Here is a 14,939-nt window from a genome sequence, read left to right on the forward strand (position 1 = left end):
TTCAGTTATCGTGAGAAACTCCATTGCGTTGACAGGATGTTTTCTATGCTATGCCATATTCCTAGCGACTAAAACAAAATAAAAAACGAAAAAAATGAACAAACCAAAACGCTGATATATCACACACCTGCACATGCACTGCACATGCGGCTGGTTTTCCGCTTTTCCTTGGGCCATTTGCATATACTTATGAGTAAGTATATCTCCGTGCATTTGAGCCGCGGACGCATGTAACCGTGAAAACCCATTTTTCTTGTTCATTGACCAAAAAGCAACAACCAAAACATTTTGCCATTGAGTTGTGGCCACAAAGTGCAGCCTGGACTCGGTCTTTTTGACTTGCTCGTGGACTTTTGGCTCTTTCACTTGGCCACTTGACTCCAGCTTACACTAAGCCAAAAAGAAGACATAGTTTATATATGCAGCTCTACTTACAAAGTATTTAGACTAGTACTAAAGCTATAACGCCTAGGCGGTGAACACTCGAAATCTTTTAATTCTAATTGTTGTTGATCTTGAATCTGGAAATTATATTGTTTTTCACTCCAAGGATTGCCCGATTTTCCACTGTACTTTTGTGTCTGTGATTAACGTTGACTTGGCTCTTCGGTCTGCCCATCCACAGCCAGAGTCACAGTCACATCTACAGTCACATACAATTCCCGCAGACTCTTCTGGGCCTGGTCTTCTCTGGTCTGTGGTGTAGTCAGTCACGAGTTATGACCAACTTGTTGATATTGTTGCCATTGTCAGTATGGTTGTTGGTGCCGGCGGTTGGAGGTTGGAGGTACGCGTGCTGTCGGCTCAATGACAGACAAGAAAGCAATCGCAGTTCTTTGGCAGATCCAACAGAGCTGGGAATACACTATTCTCGCGGACTAAGTATGCTGGAAAATAGTGTTACGACGGCACTGAGATATGGCAAATGCTTTGCGGACTCTATGGCACAGAGTTTTCTATAGTTTATGGTAACAGCTGGAAACGAACAAGTTGTGTAGGGTCACCAAATGTGCCAAAAACAATATATTTGTATCATTTATTATTGGTAAAAATGGGATATATAAATGGTCAATTACTCAGTGCGCCATACTCATATTCACCTTTTGCAATGCGAGTGTGTCTGCGCATTCGAGTGAGGGTATGGCAAACGGTAATCATAGTTTAGTTGGCAAACAAACAGGTGCCCTAATGTCAATAATGTTGCAGATTTTGCTGCTGTTGCTGCTTTGTGCTGTTCGTAGTCGGTTGTTGGGCTTAACTCGGCTCGGTTGTCATGTGATGTTGACAAATTGCTTACACATTTTGGCCACATTTCGTTTTGGCTGGTACTTGTTCTACAAACAACGTTTTCTTGTTATTCTTGTTAAACATGCGCCATGACAAAATTCAGTGGCAACATTCGATAGGGTATCATTATGCGCACGGGCATTACAGTTTTGTTTTAAGACTGCAAAATGAATTTAAGCCCATCTATATCTTCTAATATCGCAAGAAATCCAAAGATTGACGTGGTTTTGTGTGCTTAAACATGCCCGTTCTTAGGTTGTACAAGAGTATTTCAAGTTTGCAATCCACCTATAAACGTTTATTTTGAAATATGTAGGGTTAAAGAGATTGGGAATAGCAATTCTCAGTTTGGCCAAGGGTTTGTTGCTGTTGTTAGATTGCCTGCTTTTTGGCTACTGTTTCAGCTGCCTGTGCTCTTCCCATTTCTTTTTCTCGATGGCATTGATATTTGGGTACAAGAAATCGTGATTTTCGTGTGATCGTGATTTGTTGATTTGTCCGACTGTCATTATTGCGGTTGTCGTTTTGTCCAGCTTCTGTTCTGTTTCATCAAATCATTTTTGTTAATTGCCAGATCTGTTTGATTCTTTTGTAAATCCCATTGACCACACAAGACCGAAGATGCGAAGGGGGAAGGGAAAAACCTATACGAAATCCTCTTTAGCAAAAAAATTATCCAACGCACACGCCCATAAATGAAGAATTCTCACAAAACAAATCGGATTAAGCAAATATTTGCAACAATGTTTGAGGTAAATGGAAATATGAGTGAGCAAAAGTATCGAGTTTCATATGGGCCATTTGGAAACAGCACCTGTGAGCATTTCCCACGACTTGCAAATGGGAAAAAATGGGAAATGGATGTGGAGGTGGATGTGGAGGTGGATGTGGATGTGGAAAATCTGGCGAGGGTGCCAACGAAATGCGAATCAAATTGTGTTGATCGATTTGTGAGAACCGGAGCGCATTTCTTTTTGCATCCGCATACGCAGGCAGGTAGCACTAGTCAAATATTCACCTATTCTAGGATATCAACAACCCTCTACTTTCCTTATACCCCATTCCCCATTTACCATTTACCATTTACCTGTGACAGATCCTCGGCTAGACAACAACAGCAGATGATCAAGGGTGCGCAGAAGGGTTGATGGATCTGGATGTATGGGAATGAATAGATGCTGCTCCCCCTATTAAACTACATATAAACTATATCTGTTCCGTGAACTTATTCAGCAAGCTAACGGACATGGGAATTTCCGAGGAAAGGTGGAACAGGGGCGGGAACTGAGTTTTTTGGGTTAGAAAATCACTCAAGTTGCTGCCCTTTTCATGGGTTAACTTCCGCAGAGGGGAATCATAACCGATGGGATCGCGATCCATGAGAAGCGGAAATCCTAAAATGATCATAAAATGGTTTATCAAAAACCCTGACAAAAAATACACGAAACTGCGCGTGTTAAGAGGTATATAAATATTGTTTATTTTACTTAGAAATAGCTTTACATTTCTAACGATTCATTAAACCCCAATATCGATCAATACGAAGAATGCTCAAAAAACACCCAATATTAGGCCTCATTCCTCAGTCCCATTATTATGCAAAGCAAATAGTTGCCAAAATGTGATGTTCAGCAGTGTGCGATGATCAGAAGTGTTGTATTCCCCAATTTCGTTCTCCGATTTCGACGGCCCCATAAACATAAAACTAAGAAAACCAGAAATGTTTGCTTTATTCGAACATTTTGGACATTCGTGGCGGCTTTGTGTTTTCCATTTTGAGGGCGACCTTGCCCACCTTTCCCAAACTCATCGTGTCGTTTCAATCGATTGCAACTCAAGTTGACTCAAGTTGACATTTCCCCGCCGCCGGCCGCCCAATTAGAAACACATCAAAATCAGAGGGCCAACAATGGCCCTCCAATGCGTGGACTTGGAATTGCATTCATTAAAAGCCAATAAAACGAAATAAACCCATTGGCTTTCTATAGAAAATCCTAATTGGGCAACAAAACCAAAGAGGGACAATTAAAAAATGAAAAGAAACAAAGCCAGGCGAAATGTAAAGAATAATGAAACGAGTCGGATCGAAGAAAAGAAAATAAACCAAACCAAAATAAATAAATAAATATACGCATATCAATTCGGGTTCTTAAATGCAAGCGGCATAGCAGCGGACAGTGCGCGCCAGCAATGTAAGGCACTAAGGCAAGTCCATAAAACTTTTATTCGAGAACTAGTGGAAGTCCATGGAGCAGATGAATCTGCATTATCAATTTACATTTTTTTGTTTTCCACTGATTCGATTCTTTCAACAGGGAAACACTTTTAGTTCCCTGGCTGCATTAATACAAATGGAAATCAAGGGAAACTGCAGAAAAACAAGGAAAAACAATTAACTTTAATTAATCTAGTTATGCTGAATTAGCTTAGAATTAAGCTTAGAATCAAGCTTGCAAGATTTCATTGGCAACTTGGGCCAATATTCGTCTTTATTTGTGTATTTTAATTGACATTTTTGTATTGCCAGAAAAATGCCAAATTGGGGGGAAAACTCTCAGCTAATCGACCGAGTTCAATTCCATTCACTTTAATTTCAATTAAATAAGATGAACTGCAGGGAGATGAGTGCTTAGATGATTTATTTGGCGAAAGAAGAGCCGCAGCTGGGGGGAAAATGGCACTGGAAAATGGGAAATGAATGGGCCAACGTTGACGGCAATGAATGGAATGGAAATTCGCCTCGGACTTGGACTCAGTTTCGGATTCGGACTCAGACTCGGCTCAAAAGCTGGCTAATTGAGCCTGAGAACAATCCCAAGTGGGCCAACGCTGAACGGTAAACGATGGCTATGGCTGGGTTGCAAGTCGCTCTTTGACAGCGAATATAAGTATATGATAAATCAATTGATGCCGGACCCTCGGGCCTCAGTCTTTTGCATTAGCTCCGCCATGGTTTTTTTCTCCTTTATTTTTGAGTATCAGGTGTATGGTTATACCCAAGTCCAAACTCGACTCGGGAATGCTCTTTAAAACTTAAATCGCTGGCATATATTATTTGCGTAGCCCAGCAAAGGATCTACTTCGTTTTCAAGTAGATATATTCAGGATTCAAAGCTGTTGCCTTTCCTACATCTCGTCAAGTGCCATTTGCCCATTTCTGTGGCCTGTAAGAGGGTACCAGGCGATACGAAATAGCCTTTACAACGATCTTTCCACAGAACTTTCAGTACGGATCGCAGATCACAATGATGGGGGGAGGCCCAAGGAGATGCACATATTTAAGCGCAAATACGACAGTTATTATTGTTAGCCAAGCAATTGCGGAGAATGCAATCAATTAATTGACAAACTGCGATGATCAGTGAAGAAGTAAGTGAGATCGGCGAAGGCCAAGGAGAGGGAAAAAAAACTAAAGGAAAGATATGTGGCTAAGCAGCGACGATCAACTTTTTATTGGCTTTGCTGCGAACCGCGATCGTTCTTCGATACTTGCACTGCGCAAAAAAATTACAAACTTGAAGTAAATTAAACGAAATGAAATTTAAAGCGAGCGCTAAAAATACTTAACTAAACCATGTTATTTTATTCCAGTACAGCTATAAGTTTCTTTATTTCTACAAGTTATATCCTTTCCTCTTGAGTAGTAACACATTTGTAGTGTGCACACTTCAGCTTACTTTGTGGGTATCCGTGTCCGTGTGTGTTGGCTTTGTCTCGCTTCAAACACGTCGTAATTGAAAAATAAAAGAAAATGCGCGAAAATCGCAAACGCATTTACTAGAAGACCCTCTCTTAGATATTTTTTGTCTTTCGTTTTTTTTATTATTTTTTTGTACCTTGGAGCGAAGCGTGCGAACAATTTGCTGTCCATTCGATCCGCCTTTTCCCTGAGGCTACCACACAGGTGGGGGGCTAAGGGAGGGGAAACCCGGAGGGGGTGAGCAGGAAAACTCGGTGCTGGGATTTCGCATTTGCATTCGTAATTTGTATGCGTGCAACGGCTGCGACTGCAACTGCACGAAATGAAAAACGTTGCGAGCTTTTGGCGCCTTTCGACTGGGTCGTCGACATGGACACTTTGCCACCTGAGTCTGGCCAAAACCCCACCCCCCACCACCGCTCGGTTGCCTGATAAAATTTCCTTATTAAATAACGGTCACAATCGATCGCTTGCCAAAATGTGCGCTTGCGAATTCTCTCATGACCAACCGAGGGGTCTGAAGCAGCTGAGAACTAGAAATTATCGCACCAATGCATTGCAATGATTGGCAACCAATCCAAAAGTTTCCTACCAAAAGTCCACATCCTCATTTTTCGCCCAAAAATTATCGGTATTTTGTTTACAACAATAAAAGTATTGGTCCAAATATAGAAAGGCATACATCGTTGAATTCGTTATAAAATTTCCAATAAAATGGCATTTCAGCCTAAAAATGTAAAATGTTGACGATTTTTTTCAAAAATATATGATGTTACCCCTTAGCAAAAATGCAAAAAATGGCGAATTTTTTTTTTTTTTAAACCAGAACAAAAGGTTTTAAAGTAGTTAGCGTGGGTAAATAGCTGCATAAAATAGTCATCCTTTTGTTTTTTGGATCATTTTCAGTTAAGTTATGACTAAAATCGCCAATAAAATATTCATATTTTTGTGAAAAATTCGTATTCCAATTTTCTGCCCAAAAATAATCAGTTTTTTGTCTACAACACCGAAAACAGGTTTCCAAACATTGAATGTCATATATCGTTGAATTCGTTATAAAAATTCCAACAATGTGTCATTTCAGCCTAAAAATGAAAAATTTTGAAGTTTTTTTGCAAAAATTAAAATTTTTTTTTTTTTAATCAGTACAAAAGTGATAGGAATCGTAAGAGTTGGTAGTAAGCTGCATAAAACAGTGATTCCTTTAGATCTTTGATAGTTTTCCAGCAAGCTATGACAAAAACGCTTATTAAAAATGAATATTTTTTATCTACAGTAAAGAAGTTCTGTAAATTAATTTACTTGCTGTTTGGTATGCCGTTCCTTGATTGAGCACTTTGCAAATGGCAAAGCTTTAAAGACTCGGCTTAAATCGCCGGCAGATAGACAACTTCATTAGAAAACGCGGGGGATATTTGCATGGGAAATGTGCGGCAGAAGAGCGGAGAGCAGGGGGGTGGTGGTGGAAAATCAAGCTGGTAGCTGGTAGTCAGGGGCATCAAAAGCCCGCATCGATCACGAAACCACTTTTTGGACCAGTGCCAATGGCGACGGAGGAGTCACTAGTCACCAGTCACCAGTCACCTAGTCACTCGTCACCAAGTGAATTTGCGGCGCCTCTTTTTCCAGCGATTTTCCAGCTCGCAGCCCCTCCCCCGCCGACTGGCCACCCGCCCATGGACCCATGGACGTCTGGGTAACAGTAATTTGGTGTCTTTCTTGTTCTTGCGCGCCGGCAATCACACCTATGGGAATGTCTCTAACACATGTCCAAACGTCTATACCACGATCATTACCAGCTGGCAATGATCATGATCAGCGCAACGCGGTGGGATTCCAGCATGCACTTTGGACAACATATTAGAGATCCCATCCCATTCGATCCCATACCATTCGATCCCATCCCATCCCCAACCTCGTCCCTAGTCCCCTGGCCCGTCGCATCATTAAAAATTTATCAGTTGATTGGAAAATTATAATTCTTTGCCTTTACGCTTTAGCAGCGCTATGATTTTTACAAGTCCACCTCTTTTGCCATCTCATCTCATCTTTCCTTTTCCTATTTTTTTTTTCTGTGCTGCTCGTTGTTTGTTGTATTTTCTTCTGCCGCACACAACAAACACAACAATCCCATTCGCAATTCGCAATTGTGCCCGCTGTTATGTAATAACTCGCCGTAACTGCCCTCTTATCGTCCGCCTGTGTCTGGTGTTGTTTCTATTTCTTATGGTCACATTTAATAACTGACTGACTGACTGACTAACTGACTAACTGACTGACTAAATGGATGACTAACTGACTGACTTATGGCGCTGTTCTGATGGATGCACCGCACCGATCCCAGCCGAGCCGATCCAATCCGATGCCATCCTATCCAATCTGATCCTAGACCTAGACCCCACTGGTTCCCCACTCCCCCAACACACTGCACGTCGGAAAATCGCCTTCTTTGCTTTGCTTTTGATCGGTGTGTAGCTTTTGATTGCATCTGGAAAAGTATATTCGACCAGATGGTAACTAAAGTTTTATGTTTCAAAGTCAAGCATCATTAGAAAACACTTGCCCAAATAAACTAATAATTCTGCGAGTCGCGCAAAACAGAGGCACTTGCGGAAAACTCTTTCTACAGGATATCACCAGGTCGATGCAGCCAGCGTTTGGCATTATTTTTTATGCGCTGGCTTCTCCACTTAGTTCCAGATGCGGAAATAAATGCACTTGAATTCCTCAACTTGTTACATAAATCGTAATTTTCTATAGACTTGTTCTATATCTAATGTATATTGCATTATTCGCTTCTCGTTGTTTCTTCTCCCAGTTGTTTCTGTTTCTGTGTCGGTTTGTTCGCTGTTTTTTCTTGTTCTTTTTATTATTATTATTATTATTATTTTATGATCGCTTATCTTGTGCAGAGTCCTCTGCTGGTGCTGCTGATTTTCGCTACCGAAGCTCAGAAGCTCAGAAGCCACGAATATTTGACCGCGCCAGGTTGAGTCAAGTCAGAATATATGAATGTCTGAATGTCTGGGTGTCTGAATGTCTGGGTGTCTGAATGTCTGGGTGTCTGGATCGTATTCCCCCAAGTTCGTATACTTTTTCTCGCGCACTTGAACTTCCTGCATGACCAAGGCCTCCGGGAGATCAGCAGATCATGTGAACTTTTATGGCCATCATCGGTCATCACTCATCGCTCATCACTCGTCTTGGATGTAATTAGGCATCTTAGCGGTACAGTTCTCTCTCTTCTTATTCATTCTTCTTTTTTGCACTCGTGAAATGCAAATAAAATAGCGCACATTATTATATTATATAAGTTGTGGGAATGATTTTGGCGTCTGTGCATTCGCATTTCTTGCTGCCATGTTCCAAGAGAAGAGTTCCGTGCACATGTGCACATAGTGATGTCACTATACATGTTGCCAATGCTCTTGCCAGGCTTCACCAAATATTTGTTTAACCTGACCCCATTCTTGGGCTTTCGTATCCTATCGCAGCTCACATGCCAAAGCGTTTCTTAGAGACCTGCGAAATTCCACATGTGACAATTCAGCATTCAACAGATGCCTCGATGGCGAGATGGCGAGATGGCAAGATGGCTCTGGCTCCAAATGGAATAGCAAAGTTGGCTAAAAGCCTGTCAATCGCCAAAGTTGCGTGGCAAACACTGAACACAATATTCTGATAACTTCCAACTTCGAGAAATAACTCAGCAACGTTAATTGAATGATGAAAAAGTATAGAAACCTTTCGCATTCATTTAATTTCTTATTAAAAAAAATGCATTAGGCAAATGTAAGCTGTGAAACCACTAGAAGCTGAGCTACCTCAATTTTGTTCACTGCCTCGAATGGGTTTTGGGATAATGTCCTAAGTAGAGGCCCGAATCTCTGGCAAGCAATTAGCACGGCAAGGCCCAGAAGAAAGATCACCGCAAGACCGCGGTCTGTTTGGGGGGCACCAATTGCAATTGGAGAAAAAAAGGGGAAGAATTGGTGGGCTAGGATGGAAGCCGAGAGCCCAGAAGAGAAGGGCGAGGAGTGAAAGGCTGACTGAGTGGAAGACAGACAGAAGCGGGATTTATCAGAGACAGAAGACTGAGCTTGCGAGCGATGGAGATGGAGAAAAGCAATTCTGCGGCTGACGGTTTTCGCAGAAAATTACAACTTGCGGGTAAACAAAGTCAACTGCCGGCAGTTGATGGTGCTGGTAGTGAAGCGGTGGACTTAAGGGGGAAGTTAGGGGGGCGAGGACTGAAGCCACACGCCAAAAGCCAGGCCACAAGCCTCTGCCCCACAGCTCTCTGCTTTTCTGCTTTTCTGCTTTTCTTTTCTTTTGTATTTTTTCTTGTTACCCATCGTTGTTTTTCGCTTTTGGTTTTCCGCTGCCGGACTCCATGTGGAGTGGATGTTGCTGCGGATTTTGATGTGGGTGCGCAATTATGCCGCCAGAGCAACTGAGCAGCCATAAATTTTCTTATCAGCGCCGAGCCAGAAAGACAGGAGCGGTTTGGAGTGGCTTCAAAATGAGCCACATTAAGGTACTAGTGGGCTATTCCCATTCAGTCCACAGACACGGTTGGAAAAACCCAAGTAACAATTGTTTTATATCTTGAAAACTTGCAAACACACATTTTTGACCCGATCTACTCTATATACTTTGTAAAAGATGGATAGGGTGACGCTGATGGATACCAAGGCCGGCGAAACAAAGGAGTATTCGCTCGATGAGGAATTGAATCTGCTGCGCGACCTGGGCGACTGTCACAAGGCCAATCTGGCGGACATAGATATGATAGCGCGTACGACCGTCAAATGCCAATACACAATACCCCGGGCGTATTCGGCGGACAGTCAGAGGATAGCCACTTCCATGGAGCGACCACCATCGACACGTCCGTACGAGGAATCCGACTCACTGGAGGAGGAGATGGTCGCCCTGCCATGCGGAATGGTCGAGGGGGAAGTTACGACCGATGAGGAGACAAGAACGCTGAGCGCCCTTGAGGGTCTGGACCAGATACTCAAGAGAATCGATATATTGCAGAGTCAGATCCGCAGGAGTCAGCAATTGGAGAATAGTACGCAGCAATCTGAACCGTCGGAGGATCGGATCTCGTGCAGTGGCCTGAATGCGAAGCAATCGGAGATTCGCTGCATCCAACGTGCCCAGCACCACATCCAGTGCCAGATAGCAGAGCTCCTGTGCCGCTACGATAATTTCCGTAATATGCTGCGTAGCTTGATACAAACGTGGACCTGTCTGGAGCGACGGATTGCCGTTATTCGGAACAAAAACCTCGTCCATTTGGCCTGGACGGAGGAGTGTGCCAACGATCTCAGCAACTGCCAGCACAGGCATCGCTCCTTGGCCGCCGTGAAGCTCACCAAAAAGATGGCCCTGCTCGTGACCAAGACGAACATGTCCAGTGGTTTTCGCTATAGCCGGCGATATCTGCGAAATGCCCTAATCGCTCGACATGTCAACGACTTTCGCTATGAGATCGCCGAGTTGAAGGTCTTAAGCGAGGAAATCTACACCGAAATCGATGGGCGACTGGACCAGATCAAGTTGAAGGCTCAGCAATTCGGTGTCGTTATCTCAACCACGCCGCGCCAATCCAATTTGATCACCGATGAAACACTGAGGAACACTCAGCCAACTGAGCTCACTGAGGGCACCGACGCGTTCACCGTTCCAAGGGGCTCCACCATCAAAGATTGATGGAAAAATGAACTTCAGAAGAAATCAAAGTCAGAGTTAGAGTTAGAAAACAATAACAATGGGAGCAAGTTTCAACGGAAAAATACGACAAGAGTAATCATACAATATTCAGTAGGAAATAGGATAGAAAATTTATTGAGTTGTCCACGAAAGACGGATTTCCATTGCTTGGCAAAAAAAATGAAGGATTATGCCAAGTATTAACCACAAAAAATAAATACAAAAATGTAAAATTATCGTGTTACTGAGTTCGCAGGTAAAAGTGCGCTCCTGTACTGAGATGAAAAACAGTGCTAGTGGGAGGCAGCGGGTTGGCGGAGTGGAAAATGGGAAATGAAAGAAAAGGAAGAAAAGAAAAACAAAATGAGCCACCAGCACATGGGTAGTACATCATTTCGGACTTTATCAGCAAAACAGGCAGCCGAGCAGCGCGCGCGTGGGCAGCTCCAGAGTGGAATTCCGATGCCGCCAACGCTTCCCCAAGCAGCAACAAAAGCAACAACAAAGGCGGCAACAAAAGCGGCAGCAGCAGCAGCAGCAGCAGCAACAACAACTGCAATTGCAACTTAATTGAGCCTTGTCTATGCAGTCTTAGCCAAAAGTAACTGCGGTTGCTGCTCCTCGCTCTATCTTCTCCCTGTTGCATAGATTATGTATATATGTACATACACGTGTGCGTGTGTGTGTGTTAGCCATCTCATGTCGCCCGTTGCGAACTTGATGCCTCGCTGCCCCAGTGCCTTGATGCTCCACAGACGACCAGACAGCAGCAACAACGGCAATGGTAGCAAACACAGCAACAACATCACTCGCAGCAACAGCAACAGCAACATCAGCACAGATACATATACATATATGTATGTACATAAATACCCACCATATAATAGCGTACTGAGGGCGTTGAGGCAGCAACATGCCATCCAGGGGCTCAGGGGCTCAGGGGCTCAGAGGAGGCGATGGGCTGATGGGCTGATGGTTTGCAGAAACAGCAAGCGAAGCCATCATCATGGCCACCACCAAAACCGACCGAAAATCAACTCCCCTGCAGCTATTGAACAGTGGGCCATGCATAATACTAATAAGTTAAGAAATACTTTGAAATACTGTTTGCAGGTGGAAAGGACTCTCTTAGCTTACTACAAGTAGTACTAGTACGATTTAATAACTTATAAAGTAATGCCAGATTTTAGTCCAATTATTGGACTATTGGGCCCACCGTGGCTGGGACAATTTAAGCTCATTCACTTGCCGCTGATTGCTGCTGGCAGTTGTTGCTGCTGTTGCTGCTGTTGCTGCTGTTGCTGCTGTTGGTGCTGCCAGTGGTGGCTGCTTCTCTTGGTTTTTGGCTTGTTGTCTAGCAAATTCACAAGTTCAAGACCAAGAGCGAGGCAAAGTTGCAGGGTCTGCTCTGTTGCATGTTGCTGCTTTTGCTGCTGCGGCTGTGCCGGCAATACATGCAACCAAATTGCATGCAATGCACAATGCACTTATCTAAGATGTGGCAAATGCAGTGGGTGATGTCTGAGCTGGCGAGGATTGGGGATTGCGGATTGCAGATTGGGGATTGCAGTTTGGGGAGAGCTGAAAAGGAAGGCAATGGAAAATGAGGGGGCGGAATGAAGCGTGGCAATTTCCAGTGCAATTTGCATTTTACATTTCGCACCGGGCGTTGTCAAATGGCCATCCTCGCAAAATGGGGAATGACTTTTTAATGGCCACAATGTGGGTTAAGTCCAGCTCTGGAAGAGCTTTAATAGATCAGCTCGCAACGAACCGAACCGAACCACACCGAAGAGCCGACATCCAAGGGTAGACAATAATCCATTGGATTGAACGCTTCAGCGAGAGCAGGATAGCTGGATAGCTGGATAGCTGGGGAGCTAAGAACCAACAGAACGCGGAACCACTTCTCAAAGGCCGCCAGGCTTCGAGGGTGGGTAGAAAAGCCTCATTTGCCAGCGAGAACTTTATGGCCCGGCCAAAACTGCCAACTTGCATGTCAATAGAACATCATTCTTTGGCATGAGAATTAAAAGAGTTATGAGAACGGGATACGGTCCCAAAGTTGGATTAGCTCTCCTACTACATAGTTGTCTTCAACTTGATGAACCTCAAGTGTGGATTAGGGGGCAAATGGCAAAAGCTATCAGGGATTAAGAGGCATACTCATACTCCCTACACTTGCAATTGCATATTTGCGGTGTGAGGTATTTGGCAATCAGACATTTGAAATTGCTAAATGCACTGCGTCTTCCATTTAAGCAGCGGAGGCTTCACTGTAATATTTCCTAGTACCTAAGTACCCAAGTTGGCAACCTGGAAATTCCCTTTCGATGCGGCTGCATTCCTGGCTGATTTTGATTTTGGCTCTCCTATGATTTATTATGGTTACATCTAATTAAAACGGTTCTGCAGTGCGACGATGGCCAAGGCTGCAAACATGGCCCGACGTAATGAAGCTAAATGTTCCGCCTTACGGTCAATTGGTATTGACCATAAGGCAAGGAGAAGAGATGATGAGACCAAAACTCCGACCAAGACTTTTAGCTTAGGCTTCAGCCAAAGTGGCTGCACAGAGAAAAAAGTATGCAGAAGCTTATGGAAGACCAACACTTTTTCTAATATTTATATCTTGACAGGCAACTGCCTCTATTCTAGTTTCAAATTCTGAAAAAAAAGAAATAGTTTTTACACCTAAAAATAATTGCTTATATTTTGTACAAAATTTTCTTTCCTTGCTTTTCCATTGGCTTGTTTTTGTATTTCGCTGCAGCTACGATGACGGAGAAGAAGTCAATTAAACCAAACGCTAAAAGGCCACGAAAGATAAATGACAAATGACGTGTCTTAAACTGTGCTCAGTACCCATCTTTAACTAAAGAGAACGCAGATCCCGACTCTTTCGTATTCCATCCACTGTGGCCGTGTGTAATTTCCAGCAAAGAAATATCGCACAACAAGTGCAAATGCAATTAGTCGCGGGCTTTATTTGTTTAAAACGAATGCCGACTTGCACTGACATACACACGATCAGCGACATATAGTGATCATGATGATCTAGCTATTCCGATCCTCGTCTTCCTCTTCCTGGAACTTGTTGCATTCGGATCAAAAGCAGCAAGCAGCTAGCAGCAAACAGCAAACAGCAAGCAGCATGTTGCAACTGCTACTCCTCTTCGTCATCGGATCAACATTTAGATGCCATATAATTGCTCCAATGATTTTCGCTGTATTTGGCCTGCTCAGCCCATTAAGATGGCTCAAATGCCCGACTGTCTGTCTCTTGTTGTGCTTCTCTTGCTTCTGCAATGGTGCTGGGAAATTTCAAAATCCCATCGAAATCGGATCACAATTAAAAAAGTATTTTATTTATTTACTATCCATCTTGTTAAGGAGAAAGCTAGTTCTGCGCTTAAAGCGTAGATCTTAGGATCAGCATGTCCATCAATTATTTTCGCACGTTCTCAGGAATCTTTGATTAATATTGTATAATACATTTAATTGAATTTTAAACCTAGCTTAAGTATTTTATAGTTTGCATTTAAATTTTCTAATATCTTCTTTTCTTTTCAGGTGCTGAAACCACGAATGGATGAATTGGTAGTTGGCTGCGCGAAAATTGATCCGTACTTACCATAAATATCTGTACTTACCATAAACATTTAATACATACCTGTAAACAATGCATGAAATAAAGTATTTTATTGAACAACAAAAGTATTTTTTTTTTGGGGCTTTGACTTTGCCTGAGAGTATGCAGCGTTTTTCTTACATATTTTAAGCTATACACAAAGCTTAGACAGTATCCGTTGCATACTTTCAGGCTGCTGATTTCAAGCGTTAAATTGTATTGCATACTTTTGGGCTGCGTCATTTATGGTCGTCAGCTGCTGGAAAACAGCCGTTAGATTGCACCAACGAACTGATCGCCGTTCACCTACTGACATTTCTGTTCGCCTGGTACTTCAAATCGAAAAATCATAAATTTGCTTCATCGCTGGAGCCGCCACAACCAATTTTTCGTCCAAAATTGCCAGTTTTACCGATGCTGAATACCAGGCGAACAGAAACAGATAGCAGGTGGAAACGAACAGCTGATCGCTTTAACTAAAGCTTACTTAGGGATGGGCGATTCAAATGAATCGTTCGTTCTGGTAGACGTGTCACGAGCTTTGATCCGATAGACACGAAAGCTCTCCGTTCATTTGAATCGCCCATCCCTAAGTAAGCT

The 14,939-nt window shown here is 43.0% G+C and overlaps 1 protein-coding gene and 1 long non-coding RNA gene across 5 annotated transcripts in view; both read left to right on the forward strand.

The window, feature by feature from the left end:
- The window catches only part of LOC120455173, a 101,782-nt gene extending 87,357 nt beyond the window's left edge, over positions 1–14,425 (forward strand). For 3 of the 4 annotated variants that reach the window (XR_005616724.2, XR_005616723.2, XR_005616721.2), the window contains exon 5: positions 14,282–14,425. This is a non-coding gene — a long non-coding RNA (uncharacterized LOC120455173). The remainder of the gene's footprint in view (positions 1–14,281) is intronic. The other variant, XR_005616722.2, reaches the window with a different exon arrangement.
- On the forward strand, positions 9,535–10,941 carry LOC120455170. The gene has a single exon (XM_039641103.2). The coding sequence runs from the start codon at positions 9,653–9,655 to the stop codon at positions 10,706–10,708; it is 1,056 nt and encodes a 351-aa protein (XP_039497037.1). The 5' UTR covers positions 9,535–9,652; the 3' UTR covers positions 10,709–10,941.
- Positions 14,426–14,939: the final 514 nt, after the last annotated feature.

This window comes from Drosophila santomea, chromosome X (assembly GCF_016746245.2).
Source record: "Drosophila santomea strain STO CAGO 1482 chromosome X, Prin_Dsan_1.1, whole genome shotgun sequence".
Classification (NCBI taxonomy): Eukaryota; Metazoa; Arthropoda; class Insecta; order Diptera; family Drosophilidae; genus Drosophila; species Drosophila santomea.